Source organism: Musa acuminata, chromosome BXJ1-10 (assembly GCF_036884655.1).
Source record: "Musa acuminata AAA Group cultivar baxijiao chromosome BXJ1-10, Cavendish_Baxijiao_AAA, whole genome shotgun sequence".
Lineage (NCBI taxonomy): Eukaryota > Viridiplantae > Streptophyta > Magnoliopsida > Zingiberales > Musaceae > Musa > Musa acuminata.
In genome coordinates this window covers 23,459,799-23,474,975 of record NC_088336.1, presented here as the reverse complement: position 1 = coordinate 23,474,975, position 15,177 = coordinate 23,459,799, and the positions used below count along the sequence as shown (strand labels likewise).

The 15,177-nt window shown below is 36.3% G+C and overlaps 2 protein-coding genes across 6 annotated transcripts; one reads left to right on the top strand and one right to left on the bottom strand.

Annotated features, from left to right (window-relative positions):
• Positions 1 to 50: 50 nt before the first annotated feature.
• LOC104000950 (large ribosomal subunit protein uL13w) lies at positions 51 to 2,439 on the top strand. Its single transcript, XM_009423116.3, has 4 exons — positions 51 to 398; positions 521 to 637; positions 720 to 807; positions 2,146 to 2,439. The coding sequence occupies exons 1-4, from the start codon at positions 127 to 129 to the stop codon at positions 2,287 to 2,289; spliced, it is 621 nt and encodes a 206-aa protein (XP_009421391.1). The 5' UTR covers positions 51 to 126; the 3' UTR covers positions 2,290 to 2,439.
• A 543-nt stretch (positions 2,440 to 2,982) lies between these two features.
• Positions 2,983 to 14,520, bottom strand: LOC135595592 (phosphoinositide phosphatase SAC8-like). Of its 5 annotated transcripts, none has more exons than XM_065086717.1 (20): positions 14,199 to 14,520; positions 13,169 to 13,243; positions 12,419 to 12,546; positions 12,154 to 12,245; positions 11,913 to 11,970; positions 10,982 to 11,038; positions 10,849 to 10,891; positions 10,501 to 10,581; positions 10,243 to 10,349; positions 9,108 to 9,194; positions 8,955 to 9,026; positions 7,536 to 7,600; positions 6,411 to 6,509; positions 6,170 to 6,269; positions 4,167 to 4,275; positions 4,012 to 4,084; positions 3,833 to 3,926; positions 3,599 to 3,685; positions 3,388 to 3,454; positions 2,983 to 3,265 (listed from the first exon to the last, which is right to left on the bottom strand). In XM_065086717.1, the coding sequence occupies exons 1-20, from the start codon at positions 14,392 to 14,394 to the stop codon at positions 3,138 to 3,140; spliced, it is 1,818 nt and encodes a 605-aa protein (XP_064942789.1). In that variant the 5' UTR covers positions 14,395 to 14,520; the 3' UTR covers positions 2,983 to 3,137. The 5 variants fall into 5 exon arrangements, with proteins under 5 accessions (XP_064942789.1, XP_064942788.1, XP_064942790.1 ...); XM_065086716.1 differs by having other exon boundaries at positions 8,955 to 9,032; positions 14,199 to 14,519; XM_065086718.1 differs by having other exon boundaries at positions 8,955 to 9,032; positions 10,858 to 10,891; positions 14,199 to 14,518.
• Positions 14,521 to 15,177: the final 657 nt, after the last annotated feature.

The following is a 15,177-nucleotide window of genomic DNA, read 5'->3' as shown; positions in this document are numbered from 1 at the left end:
AGCAAAACCCTAGTTGTCAAGGCGTATAAAAGAGCGCGCGCAGGCACACCACCACGCTCCTAAGGCCGGCCGAAGCGGACGACGAGCCTTTTGGGGGAGGTGTTGAAGGAGGCGAAGGCCGTCGCCATGGTGTCAGGGTCAGGGCTGTGCGCGCGGCGAGTGGTGGTGGACGCGCGCCACCACATGCTGGGCCGGCTGGCGTCGATCGTGGCCAAGGAGCTCCTCAATGGTCAGCGCGTGGTGGTCGTCCGCTGCGAGGAAATCTGCCTCTCCGGCGGCCTTGTCCGCCAGAAGATGAAGTACCTACGCTTCCTCCGCAAGCGCATGAACACCAAGCCCTCCCACGGCCCCATCCACTTCCGCGCTCCGGCCAAGATCCTCTGGCGTACCATCCGTGGGTAATCAACCGTCTTTCTTCCACATATGGCATTGTTAAGATCCAATCGTGCGGAAGGTTCCTTTATTTGAATGGATTTGGTGATTAAGAGATTTACTTATACTTCATGTTTTCCATTTTAAGGATGATTCCTCACAAGACCAAGCGTGGGGCTGCGGCATTGGCAAGGCTCAAAGCGTACGAGGGGGTGCCACCACCGTATGATAAGATAAAGAGGATGGTTATTCCAGACGCCCTCAAGTATGGTGTACTTGTTCAAATAATTTCTAGAAATGCATTGATGTTGTATCATCTTGTTCATGAAATGGTGTGTTGCTTTTAGGGTATTGAGACTTCAGCCTGGGCATAGGTACTGCTTGCTAGGTCGACTCTCATCGGAGGTTGGGTGGAATTATTATGATACCGTTAAGGTGAGATTGAATTGACTCAATGTTCTCTCTTTTATGTTTTAACCTTAATCACAAATGTGCCTTATACTGTTGCTTGGTTCCTTTGTATCATTTGTGGTAGCTATTTGTTGATTAAGATTCAAGCTTTTCTTTTCCTTAATTTGGCAAGTTGCTACATTTTTTCTATTTTGGCAATAGATGATTTGATCTCTGCATTAGTGATCATAGCTTAGTATCTTCTAACTGATAAGGAGCCTGTTTTGACTTGGGCTGTGATGTCTTTGTTTTTCTTCATTGTCTGGGATTCAGAGTGAAATTGGATTCAAGGTGAAACTATTGGTTGTATCTCGATTCCCTTATTCAATATGACCATAATGGTTTTTCAACATCTAAGGTTTTATTTCATATTAGATTATTTTTGCGCAATTTCAAGCTAACATCCCAACTATTTGCATGGGAATGCTCTAATTGCATTTGTTTGGAAATTTGGGATAATGTCTGGACTGCAACCCATGGAAAAAATTACATATTTACTTGAGCTGACTCACTGGTTAACAATAAATTGACTCTTAAAAAATCCCATTTTTAATTTTGATGATCTTTACAGCCTGCATTGCAATCCATTTTTTTCAGAGATGCATTTCTGTGAGATGCTGACAAACTTTTGATTTTAGTGCTATTGTTGTAAATGGTCTTCATTCCTTGGTCATTTTTTAATCTCACAAATACAGAATATGTTTCATCTGTCTTGTTAGCGATAATGAATGCCTGTCTGGTGCAAAGCCATCAATTAACAAAGTTACTGCACATGTATTCATTTGTTTTAACTTCTATAGATTAACTTATTAATAGCCCATCTGGCCTCTCCTTATGTGTATATGTACTGTGTGTATATAAATCTGTTTTTGAGTTTGCGTCCTGTTTCAAGGTTGCCAATGGAAGCATCATACATGGAACAGCTCCTTTTTTTTTGCATTCTTGGGTCCTGAAATATATTTAGGAGAACTTCATTTTGTACATTTTATTGCATGGCAAGGCTAATGAAGATAAGTTCACTTCAGAATGCATTAGTTGAGAGTATAACATGCTTTTGTATTGTTGTTTTGATTTTGTCAAGCAGTTTGCTTTCTTGTTTGTACTTGTTGTATGCATGACAAGGCTAATGAAGATAGGTTGCTTCAGGAGTTATAAAATAAATTGATAGTATAACTGCATTTATTATTCTTTCTTTCAGTTTGTCCTACAGTTTGGAAGGAGTTGCTTGAGATGTCCTTCTGAGGTTTCAGAGTTCTTATTGCTGTGCAAAACCTAGTTACTGTATGGTTTAATTGACCAAACATGCAAATGATGTGTGTACAGGAGCTGGAGGCAAAGAGGAAAGAGAGGGCCAAGGTGGCTTATGAGAGGAGAAAGCAGCTCACAAAGCTTAGATTGAAGGCAGAGAAGACCGCCGAGGAGAAGCTTGGTTCTCAGCTCGACATCATTGCTCCTTTGAAGTACTGAGTTGATTACATCACGTCACTTCTTTTTTTTTCCCCATAAATTAGCAGTCTGACTGTCATTTTTATTTAGCCAGACTAAAATTTATCGTGCTTTCGTTGTGTAACCTGCGACTTCGGTTTTCTTCAAAATAAACCTTGTGTTGGATGTTAACTATCGACCCTTAATTAATTGGCTTTCTATATAATTACATTGATAGAGTATGGGAACAAAGTGTTGGTTCATAAGTCTGTCGGAAACGGTAAAATCGTGTGAGTACGTCTACCGTCCAAAACGAATAATTTCTTGTTATAGATCACATTAATAGTTAATTGACCAAATGGTGCCTTATAAGATTTGCACTAGGAGGATTCGAGGTCTGCACATTGGTCGAGCAAACTCACTCTCGAGCACTAATAAGGTCATTTAGTCTTTACGAGCCTACTGATCGAATGATCGATCGATCAAATTATATATATATATATATATATATATATATATATATATATTCTGTGTGTGTCCACAGGATAGAACGTTGGTAATCAGTACCTGCAATAGTTTTTATAGGGCCAGAGAATGGAGACAGGTTTAACCATAAGTAAAACTGTTGTATACGATACTCATGTTCGAGCAAAATAAAATAAAGACCTATTGGTGATGTCAGTTCTATGCGATATTTAATGATCAAAACTATGTATCAACAGTGACATAAAATCATTGAAAACCAAAATTAATAATAAATCTTTTTTCCAGTGAACTACATTTGGAACATACAAAAATTTCATTGGGAGTCACATGGTTATACGTGCCAAATGGAAGTGAGCCCATCCAAAATGTCCAAAATTGAATAACGTAAATCTACAAGTTTTAACTTACAATAGGCCACACAAGCGTGGCCTGGAGCAGAACTGCTTCCCATTGGCTTTAACAAGAGCCACTACTCCAGCCGTCAACCCAGCCCAGAGTACAGAAGAAATAAAATGTTGTGTGCCGCGCCCCACTGGTAACAAAATATAGTCAACAACACAAGAACAAGTTGAATAAATTATATATATATATATATATATATATATATATATGTGTGCAAGAAAAATGAAAATACAAGCAAAACTGCAGATAGACCTTGATTTAGTGTGAACGTTGTCATTGTGAGACCTCCCACGATGAGAGCCGAGGCGACTGGAAGATACTGATTGCGGATGAATAATAAAGCATGCTTAATAAAAGAACACTTAAGCAGAAAACAGTTCAAGATAACTAACCCAAATGACCTTCACAATAAATTCCTAATAGACAAAAAACAAGCTATTAAGACAATGCATGAATGGCTCACTGATAATGATTCAAACCCATTAAGCTGGAAAGGAGAGGGACCACTTCGGCTGATGGTATAACGACCGCTAATGAGATCTAATGCATCCTGTGAGGCATCGTAAATGAATGTGTAAGACTTCACTCTTCCAATTTTTTCCAGTTTACAGGCTTACAGTAAAGGTGAAATGCTGAAGATGTAATAAACAGTTTAATATAGATTTAACAATAAATATTGCTCCTTGGAATTGCATACTTGTCGAATGCCATCTTGAAAGTTATTCAAGTAATATCGTGTGAGAGCACTGATTCCATCCTTTATCATTCCACCTACAGTCTGTCTTCCATATCTGAATATGATGAAACCAGCAAGTTAGCATCAGGTGTTTGCATTTTCGGCAGATCGACGGAAAAATGATAGATCAAAAACTTTACCGTACTAGGTCCCCTTTCAGGGCATGAGTTCCAGCATATTCCAAGCTTATCTCATCTCCATGCTCAGCCCATACTAACATTTATGACAACATAAGAGACTACAAATTCAACAAGAAAAGCTTGTGATGCAAAATATAATGCAGAAATTTCCTTACATATCTTGAACTTTTCGTAGATGTCACTATACATAGATATACATTCACTTGATGAAAATGCCCCCATTTGCTGCAGTTGTAAATTCAATGATTTCCTAGCCATGTAACTCTGCAAGCAGGAAAGAAGGTTCTGAGACTTATTCAACAACAAAATTCAGATACAATGGAAGACACTTTTTCCATTCTTTTCTGGCAGTTACAGAGAACAACATGAAGATCAGAAGGCCTCATAAAAAATGTTGAAATTTTTTTTATGATCTACATTCTTAGAATTTGGAAATGGAACGACCATATTGGATAGATACTCAACAGCACCATCTTACAGTAACTAAATTGGGTGCTATAACTTCAACTCGTCATACTGGATGAATTACATAAAGATATCTTTCTCCCAAATCTAAGATTTGGCTCAAAAAGGCTATTACATTCTGCATACATGTTGCCTACAGTGTCAGCTGCACATTACTAATTCATACTGAAGATCTATTGCAACTGCAATATCTATATGTCAAAAGATACAACTGATTTGACTGGCTGCTCCAATTCAATGAACTGATGGTACCTCATGTGTGATAATTGTAATTTTTCAAAAAAAATCATGAGTGCAGGCTGTTCCATCAAACTTTGATAAGAAGAGATTTCTACGTCTGATTAGAGAGGGAAAGTACTTGATTGATCATTATCATCCATCAAAATTTCAAAAGTAAGGAGTACAACATAAATTGCATCATATAAACTGAAAAACATGTGATTGACTTAAAATGATAAGCATCTGATGGCAATTAGTGATATTGTCAAAAGATTCAGAAGAATAAATGTTTTGTAAGCAGTTGAAATCCTGTTACATGATGAAACATTGCTTATCAAAACCTAAAGAATTACTTGACGGACGACCCTTTCGGCATCCATTCCATGTCTCTTTTTTTCTTTTTCTTGAGGCAAAGGGTAGGCAACACATACCCAAGACTCTAACAATGAACATACTTATAGCATTTAAATTTCTTTGAAAGTAGTTTTTTGGAAACGCCAACAACTTTGCAATAAAGATTTCAGATGATATGATAGCGTACATCTATGTCAACATGCACAAGAATCATATGTTGACTTTGTGACAATGCTCCATTCATAACCAACACAACAATGAAAACTCAGCTATACTCAGATATCATGGAAATTTTCTTAAATCTATACAGAAATGACAACATGACCAATTTGCAAAGTCACCTATCTTAGCCTAGTTCATTGGGGTTCTTATTTCTCTTCTTTTGTTTGTACTGCTACCAAGATTCTAGATTCTGTAACACATCAATTCTTTATCATCTCTATCACAGGAAAGAAGTCTCTTCAAATAGCTCACTATATATGATTCAAAATTCAAAACCAAGTGAAGCACCATAGTTTGATTGATGATTCTTAATTTCACCCAGATCCACATATACTGGACAATATTTACTGGTCCAGATGTGAACTGGAATATGGACTGCCCCTTTTTGGGCAGTTCAGGTCTGTCCAATACACAGGTTATGGCTTCATAAGCCCACCTAGGTCCTTTTTTAACTGACAGCCGGAAGTGCGTTTTCAACTAACTCCCGGCTCCCAGATTGCTCTCGCTTGCAAGTCACGTTTGTGTTTGGGCAAATGGGACCATGCAGTAGTCCTTTTCTCCTCTCTACTTTGTGAACAGTGGCATGTTCATGAGATACCAGTTACATAAGTAATAAGCATTAAAATAATGTTGCAATCATGAAGCTAATGCCAGAAAAATCCATAGACATGCCAAAATAGATGGGGAGAAATAAAAAAAGCAGACAAAAATAAGACAAAGTTGAAAGAAAATTAGATCTGTGTAAGATCTTCTGAATTATACCAAATTTGTTTCACAAGATTGCATAAGATATGCACCTAACATTGATCCAGTTCACTGAAGTTTAGAGATCTACGGTCCCAAATTCCTCCGAGATTTTAAACACAATAAAATTGAGATCAGAATTTCCTTCACAAACCTGGGTAACATTTGTCCGATCCAGGCAATCAACACAATTAACCCTGAGAATTCCATTCTGCTCTATTAGTATTTCCCCATCAGTATTGATCAAAAGATATCTGCTCAGCTGGCACAATAATGCAGTAAGAAAATATTATTTGCAAACAATTACAGCTGACATTCAGGATGGCAAATGAAACATTATCTGGGAATACAATTGCATTAGAAATCAGAGCTGATACTTCGTTTAACTAAATTACCCTTGGCTTTCCACATTTTCTTTGATTTGATCATAAAGAAGTTGCAAGTTATCAAAATTCCCTTTGGCACATGTATGATGAAAATCAAAAGGCACATATCTGCGAGACAGAACATACTAAAGCAATCAATTATAGTGAAAAATGACCATCTAAACTAGAATAGAAGAAAATAATGTACACAGAACTCATGATATGCAACTTCCATTCATTGTCCACATATTATCCTCTTTATTCAAGCATACTTTTGTAACTGCAATAAAAAGAAAAAGAAAACCCTAGTACTTAGGAATGGGAGCCTCCAACATGCATAAAAGATCCAAATGACAACAACAGTTTTAAGTAATACTAGGAAGTCATAAGACTGATAAAGGATGCAGCTGTGAAAGACGATGATAAGGAATTTTGAGAATAGATTCCAAACAGATCGATTAAACATGATTCTTGCTAATTTTATTACTTTTTTTATGTTTTTGAATTGTTAACTACAAATGGATCATATCATACCTAGCCTTCATAATCACTGGCCATGGTACTTCATTTATATGCACTGATCAGCCAGATGAACTCATACACATAGATGCTGCCATCAGATCCACATTTTAACCATGCATGGTAAGTCAAACATTTAGTTTACCTCCATAGTTTTGGTTAGTCTATAAAATAGATTTGTCAATTCAGTACATAACATAGAATTTAATCTAATGACTATCACTTCCATAGCATAAAATCAAGAGCTGTTGTTCTATTAACCCATTATTTTTAAAAATATTGGTTTTCATAGTTGAGGTGATTCTTTGATGGTGAATGTGTATGCAATTTGACGAGTGCAATGAATAGAAATAAGTTCTCTTAGCTATCCAACTAACTTGTGTAATTGTTGTTTACCATATATTTAAAAGTTAACACTATGGTACTTCAAGAGAACTTAATACAAACTGAGCCTTCTTAAGAAATTCATTAATGATAATGTTTCATCAAAGACATTGTATAACCATCTCCAGAAGTGGTTATAAGCAACCAGGTTAATGAATGTGAGGAAAAGATAAAATTCAGCTGCTTAATACAATAATAGTGATTGACATAATTGAATTCCCAAATACTTATAGAAAGTAACTCTGCCAATACCTACAATACGGAAGTTTTTCCATCTCAGCAGCAAATGCATCACTGAGCCGACCTTCATCGCCTTCCTGCAAAACCATCAAGTAAAATTAAGGGAAGGATTATCAAGATTAGGTTATATCCTTCAATAATTTTCCTCCCTGCACTGAAAAGAGTTCAACCAATAGAGAATACCTTGCAATGTTCGGTACTTATCAATTACCAGAATTTTTTTTTTCTTGGCTAATAAGCTTTGTATATCTAACATTCTCTCTTAATTTTCCAGAATTTTCCATGTTCACCTTAATTTGTTGGCATTTAGGAAAACCTTCAAAAGTTTGCTTAGATTGCCTAGACACTTATATACATCTTGTAACACACCAATTAGCATTTGGAGCTATATGACAAATCCCCCTCACCCAAAGCTGCCAAGAACCTGTCACCAAGTATTTAAAGTTCCTGACACCAAGTAATAAAACAATGTAGGGTTTAGGATATGATTGTAAAACACTCTATAACAGTGCTGACAGTACAGGTCAGGTTAGAATAATTTCTTGTGAGCTAAATCTCCTAGAGAACAACTATTCTGATGAAAAGTTAGCATGTAAAACAAAAAACTCCCTGACAAGTACTGTACAAAAAATATTATAGATTTTGTTAGCAATGTATAAGAATGCATATAAGCCACACTTAACTGATAAAGAAACACTTGAACTATATCTAGAGTTATAAAATGTCAACACCAATCAGTAGTTAAAATAAAATCATTCCATTCATTATGACATACTAATGATGTTATTACCTGATTATAATGAAATACATCTACCCAATAACTTGGATATACGAGACTAAAACCTTATTACTCAAAATGCTTAAGCTCAACTTCAACATAGTAGACTCATCTAATCCTATATCTTAATCTAACCCTATAACATAGCAGACTCATCTAACCCTATATCTTAATCTAACCCACCATCCTCTCAGTAGTATTACTTAAGCATAACAATCTCGCTCATTCAAAGGCTTAGTAACCTTATAGAAAATAACAAATCTGGCCCTGAGTTTACTTTTAGGCTTCCCTGTAGGCCTAACCCAAGGGAAACTCCACATCAGTGTGTGCAATATAACATACCTTGATACATGTTAACCCACATGGAATGATCCAAGAGGTCTTCAAGTACCAACTTTATCGACCTAGCCCAATAGATCACTGATCTAATAACTTATATATAACTTGTCTAGATTCACATGAACTAAAATATTAAGCATAATTTATTAATAGTAGATAAGTAGACCCATCTAGCCATACATACTAGTCTAACCAATCATCAATTCCTGATGTGGGACTATCAGGACATCAGACAGGGCATGTATCAAAAATGAAATTCTCAAAGATAAGATAAAATATCATAAGAAAGATAAAAAGAGCAAACCAAAACTTACTTTATCAGTCAAGTCAATAGCAATCGTCTCCCCATACCTTTGCATCACATCACGAAAGTGGCGCTCAACAACCTTTGGCTACGAGAAACAGGTTTAAATATAATTTGTGGAAGAAATTTCACAATTTGCAGTATGCCAGTGTGACATTCTTACCGTTTCATCATGATTAATAATATTGAGCCGTGGTTTGTAGCTTAAGTCAACAATTTGCTCCCACAGAAGTGGAATAGAACCCCGAATCTAAAATACATATAATGAGCCATAAAGGAAAACCCAATGCAGTTCTTTAATGAGGTAACACATTACAACACTAACAAACATGGAAACCTAAAGAAATATCATTGACTTGTTAGCATATGCATGCCTGTAAAGTAGAAGATAACAAAAACTGTGAAGGACGGCGACAGTATTTGTACCTATTAACCCCTTTTAGATTTTTTACAAGACTGTGTGCTTTAAAGGTCCCTTCTGTTTTGCTACGGAAGCAAGAAGAAGATCTCACTAAATGTCAGAAGCAATGTAAACATCAACCTTCAAGAGTATATTCCTTCTCTTTTTGAGATCAAGTTTTTTCTTATACACCTCAGAAGTAAAAAAAAATTATGCATATCAGATGAAAATAAACAAAGTAACCATGCTCTATTCAAACCTAGCCATCAGAAAGTTCATAAATATGTAACAGCTAGTGTATCATTATCCTACGCTTTTAGTTTTTTCTACATGTATTAATCTGAAAAATTCCATGAACACATGTGTGCCTATAAGAGTCATATCCATATATTTTGACTATCAAAAAAGCACAAATTCATTTTTGAAATCATATTCTAGGATGATTACTCTTTCTCCATTGATTTACTTACTGCCACCACGATGGACATATATGGTATTTTAGACAAGAGTCATCCTTCTAATTCCCCAATGCCATAATCATGTTGTTTTACATCAGCTGGCTTATAATCACAAAGTTATTAAAAACCACATCGAAAACATGGCTGATCACTGATTATCATGCCAAGCATATTCATGAACCATAATATAAAGCAACAAAACTATTAAATGATGTAAGTCTCAGCTGCTTTTGCTTCATGTGATATTTGTTACAAAAATGTAACTGATGCTTTGTATTGGACATTATCATTTGTCAGATTGGTTTGCTACAGAGTTTATTATTTTTCTCAAGAAACAAGCAAAATGCTTGCAAACAGAAGCTTCATACATGACCTCCTGAACATGATGATCATCATGAGATTTGCTAACCTATGTTTGTGCAATTAGACAACAAGATCACCTGTAAAAACGATGACTTATAACCTTCAAACTCTAGAATTTGTTCAGTCTCAATAAAATTAGCAGTGGATCCTTCCAGATTTGCTCCTCTTCTCCACATTCTAGTTCCTGGATTTTTTTAAGAACCATAATGGGCATACCACATCAAAATTTAACCAAGATCAAGGAATAATGCGCATATGAACATCAGCATATATTTTTTGCTTCCATGTAATCAGACAAACAAATACACATGCCAATGCTCTGTGTTCAACCATACCTAGACGACGGTTGCACCTTCTTGAGATCAATGTGATTCTGGCAGGTGAATCTTTAAGGGTGAATTGCACAGACTGAAAGCCTAATCCAATGTTAAGAAAACTTCTCAAGTATCTTGACATGAAAAAAGATAGCTAAAGAGGCAACTTGTGTGTAAAAATGCAAAAGTTCATCCAGCAACCCACCAATTAAATTGGCAGTCATGCACATGCATGGAAGTATGGGGTAACATGTGAACTCACATATGAGAAAATGTACTATAAAAACAAATGCATACAAACAAGACAAGCTAATATATGGAAAGAGAGCAACTTCACAAATATTCATTTTATGAATGACAACAACTAACTTAGGATATTTCCTTGTATCGCAGGAATGGTAAAGGCATCAAGCTGCAAAAATATCCAGAAAGACATGAGTACTTGAGAGTTGAGATAACACAATTGGCATCATCAAAGAACTTCAGTTACAATATCTGTTACCTTATTCTCAATAAGTTCCTCCATCAAACTGTGATTCCATATAAAGCGTGGGTCAGCCTGTAGACGAGAAAAACTGAACTTATGTACATAAAATAAATCTCAATGGAAAGAAAAAGCCATGTAGCTGACCACAAATAGTTGAGACATTATGGCTTTTTATTGTTGTCACTGTAATTACATATAACTAATCATCAAGTGTGATCCCATAATAGTTGAGACTCTTTCACAGTCAAAATGATTCTATCATCTGAAGGATTTTCTAATGAACACCCTGATGAGCATATCGAACCTAATTATCTTAGAAGTTTCTCAAAGTATTATTATATGATATCATTTCAAACAAGACAAGATGCACAAAACACAATAAGATATATATCGGACCCTGATTATTCAAAAAACAGGCAGCCTGGTGCAGGTTGTCTGTACAGGCAATTTATTATACTCATAAAACATGCACTACAACCTATCAAATTGTTGAAGGAATTTGAAGCATCCTTTTAGAAACTAAATGAACTGATTCAAATTTCGAAGGAAAATTGTACTCAAGAAAGAAGGCAGATGGACCTGGATTTTCATTTAGACATGGCCAACAAGAAAATTTGTTTATTCCTAACATAAGAATGTAGCACTAAAACAAACTAATAAATCACTGATTTTAATCCCAAAAAATAATTGTTTCCTGGAATCACAATGATGCACAATTTACTTATATTCCATATTCCAATCGAATTAAGAACCCCGAGATTATATATATGTATATATCATGCAAATTAAATTTTTAGAGTCTCCTACGTCTCTATATTATAACAAAGTTTCATGACTGATGAATTTTAGCTACCAGGGATATGGAGTAAATAAACAAATCATTGAAACTTGCTGAACATGTCACATAAGTAATCTGCCCTGTAATAAAAATTCCACACCATCTGACCTGTTTCCACAGTGGCTTGTGCATCCTTTCTTCAGTCAACTTGCATGTCCTCTGTAAGCTAGAATTTCAGTCATTAGTTAAGCTTAGTATAATGAAATTTTAGTGTAATGGATACTATTGATACTTTACAATTACTACCAAGGAAACACATGCAATACAGTAAATCTTGCATGACATAATATAATGACTTCAAGAACCAAGTTCAAATGAGCTATCGTACTAGCATAGGCATATTACTTACTTGAGTGTTAAGTCCCTTTCATATGAATAATATAAACCAGGGGTCGATTCTATGGTTCTCAGTAGAGACATAAAGTAAGCCTCATCTCTTTTCTGCATAAAAGCCAAACCACGATTAGAAGAATGATCAGCTGATCAAAGAAACAGCAAACTGGAACTCTGTCCTCCCTTCTATTTAGATTTTAGAGCATTTGATAGAATAAGCCTGTCAAGAATATCATAATGACTATAATCAAATTAAAAACCAATCAATTAATAAGTCATACTTCTTGAGAAGTTGAATGCTTTAAAGCCCCATTGCAGGACAAAAATCTCATTGATGTAACATGGAATACGGAGGAATTGAGATGAGTACCAACTTCCTTCCGAGAGGTAATAAGTAGCACATATGTTCCTGGATAAACATAGAACATTCAGCTCAAGTGAAAAAAAAATGAAGAAGAAGTTGATGAAAATATGAGCCGATGTATATCCAGGATTCCAATAAATGCATAAATTGTGACTGCTATGCAAGTCCAAGCTCCCAAGGATCATCATTCAGTATGATCCCTGATTTACAAAGTTCTTGGGAAAATCTACATAGATCCTAAGCACATTCACCAATATCAAATAAGAATGAATTTTTAAGAAATTGAGCTCATTTGATGCAGAATCTACAAATATGTGTTCTTGACAAGTGGACCCTGCATGTGGAGATTTTGTTCCACACATTTGAACACCATGGAGAACAAAATAATGTAGATTCTGTTCCTGACATTGGAATGCCATGGGGAACAAAATAATCTTACAGCTAATCAAACTCACCCTCTAAGAATTTCCACTGACATAGCAACAAAAAGAAGAAATCGGAAACATGGTTCCGATTTCACATCACAGACAAATAATGAATATGACTCTGTTATATTCAAGTTCCATGTCTAAAACCTTGAAGCAACATGACATTTAATTTGCTGCTAAACTTGATACAACGTTTGGAACATACTATGTTTGGAAAATAAATTGATGATGGAAAGTACCTGCAATCAACCTAATAATCCCAAGCACTCCATAAATTGTTGAGACTCTAGAAGGAGTTAAAGAACTAAGATCTTCTGCATTGACAAAGAGGCATCAACACAAAGTGAATTATTTATCATTTATAATAGACTTCAAATATAAAACACACTTGTTTCTCATTACATTAGGCCAAGTAATCAACATAGTATCTAATTTGCAAATATGTTAAATTAACTTCAATATCAAACCACAACAACCTAAATCAACAAAAACAACCTTTGACCTCAGAGTTAGATGCAGGGTCTTCTTGGCCTATTTCAACAAAATAAAGGTTTAAAATCGATAATTTGGAATAATAAATGAAAGGCATATATATCACTTTTTCAATTTTAATAGTCAAATAATATTATTCCAGCAGATGCATCACTTTTTCAATGTTAATTTACAACAGTCACTATTCCACCTACGATTATGAAGGCCAAAAAGAGAATGATCCAAGCTCAAGGGCACCCGGTAATGCAAAATCTGGAAAGTGAAAATTTTAGCAACCTTACCTGTGGGGGCGGTGGCTATTTCAGTGACTTGTACCCATGACAAGTAAATATCATGGAAGCAAATTAAACTGTCACACTGAAGCTCACACTCTACCACCCAACCAACAAGGTGGGTATCAGATTTTATTTGCCAGCGCTCTATTGAGTGTGATCTTATGTAGACCTATTATGAAGTTTTGGTTCCTTCCCAACTCTTACCAGACATGCTAAGATAAATTTGAGCTCCTCCTTCAGTTTCCTCACAGTGATTTGCATATTGAGTAAATTTTTCCTAAGTTCATCTTGATGCTTTCAGAATCTTTTACCTTCATCCCAAATCATTACTTGTTCTAGTAGTCCTTCAATCTTTTATCTGGTACCCAAGTCCCAAATTACTAGTGAATGATAACTTAACGGAATTAGATACACAAGTCGACAGCCAATCACAAAATTCACGAGAGAACAGTCAACGCTATGCGATCGCGGGATCGATAGGGAGAGAAGGGATCGGACTGACCGAAGAGAGGCTCGACAAGGCCATCAGAGCGGCCGATGGAGAAGGCGTGGTCTGGGCCGTCGGGATCGACGGATCGGATCACGTACCGGTCGGGGAACTCCAGGAGGCTGAGCTCCCGGCAACACAAATTTCGCAGGGGTGGCCCTCCTGCTCCTCCTCCGCCATGGCCGCCCGGCTCCTCCCCTTCGCCCTCCATTCTTGACCCAAGAAGATGATCGCTGGTTCCTTCTTCTGGTCGAGGTCGTCGGGTCGGATACGGCGACGGGGAGTGCGGCCCGTGAGGCTCGACGGGCCTCGACGGGGAGACCAAGCAAATAATAACACAAACACTATACTTTCCGCCACCGGCCTCCAGGTGTCTGAAACAGCGTTGTGTCGGTTTCAAAGGTGGACCCGGATATCCCGCCAATGAAAAGAACGGTATTGACTTGGGTGTCTCAAGGAAGCATCCATTATGAAGGATCAGCAACTTGATCAAGCTCAGCTGTCCAGATTGATGAAGCGCTACGTCATATGACGTCAATTGGCATTTTCGTTAATATTTTGTGGTTTCGTTAATGCGAATATAATGGTTTACATCTTCAAAAATTATATTATTGGATGAAATAATATTGAACTCAATCAATATATTAGGTATAATGCATTAATATATTAACATGTATAGATCTTCATAGAAATGACTTAAAAACAAGTCATTTTTGTTGTTCCGTGTCACTCGAGATTATAACGTGCTAAAATGACTACCAACGATGAAAGCTTTTGATCAAATCATACGGTGACATCCAATAGGATGACAAGTACTACTCATATTAACAATTAATCATCAAAACAAAATATCAAATCATAATAAAAGAAATAAAAATGTGTCACGTTAGAGCAAAGTCTTAGTGTCTAACATATATTAGAGTTGACGGCGACTGTGTTGGAGCGGCCACCCATTCGTCCCATCCTACAAACATTGACGTGATTTGATGCACGC

Excerpts from the sequence above, each read along its gene's own strand:
- LOC104000950 (XM_009423116.3), top strand. The coding sequence starts at position 127 with ATGGTGTCAGGGTCAGGGCTGTGCGCGCGGCGAGTGGTGGTGGACGCG. Across the intron at positions 638-719 it reads GTTATTCCAGACGCCCTCAA|GGTATTGAGACTTCAGCCTG; the intron begins GTATGGTGTACT and ends TGTTGCTTTTAG. Across the intron at positions 808-2,145 it reads ATTATTATGATACCGTTAAG|GAGCTGGAGGCAAAGAGGAA; the intron begins GTGAGATTGAAT and ends ATGTGTGTACAG.
- LOC135595592 (XM_065086716.1), bottom strand. The coding sequence starts at position 14,394 with ATGGAGGGCGAAGGGGAGGAGCCGGGCGGCCATGGCGGAGGAGGAGCA. Across the intron at positions 6,510-7,535 it reads GAAAAACTTCCGTATTGTAG|ATATGTGCCTTTTGATTTTC; the intron begins GTATTGGCAGAG and ends TCTGTCTCGCAG. Across the intron at positions 4,085-4,166 it reads CTACGAAAAGTTCAAGATAT|TATGGGCTGAGCATGGAGAT; the intron begins GTAAGGAAATTT and ends CATAAATGTTAG.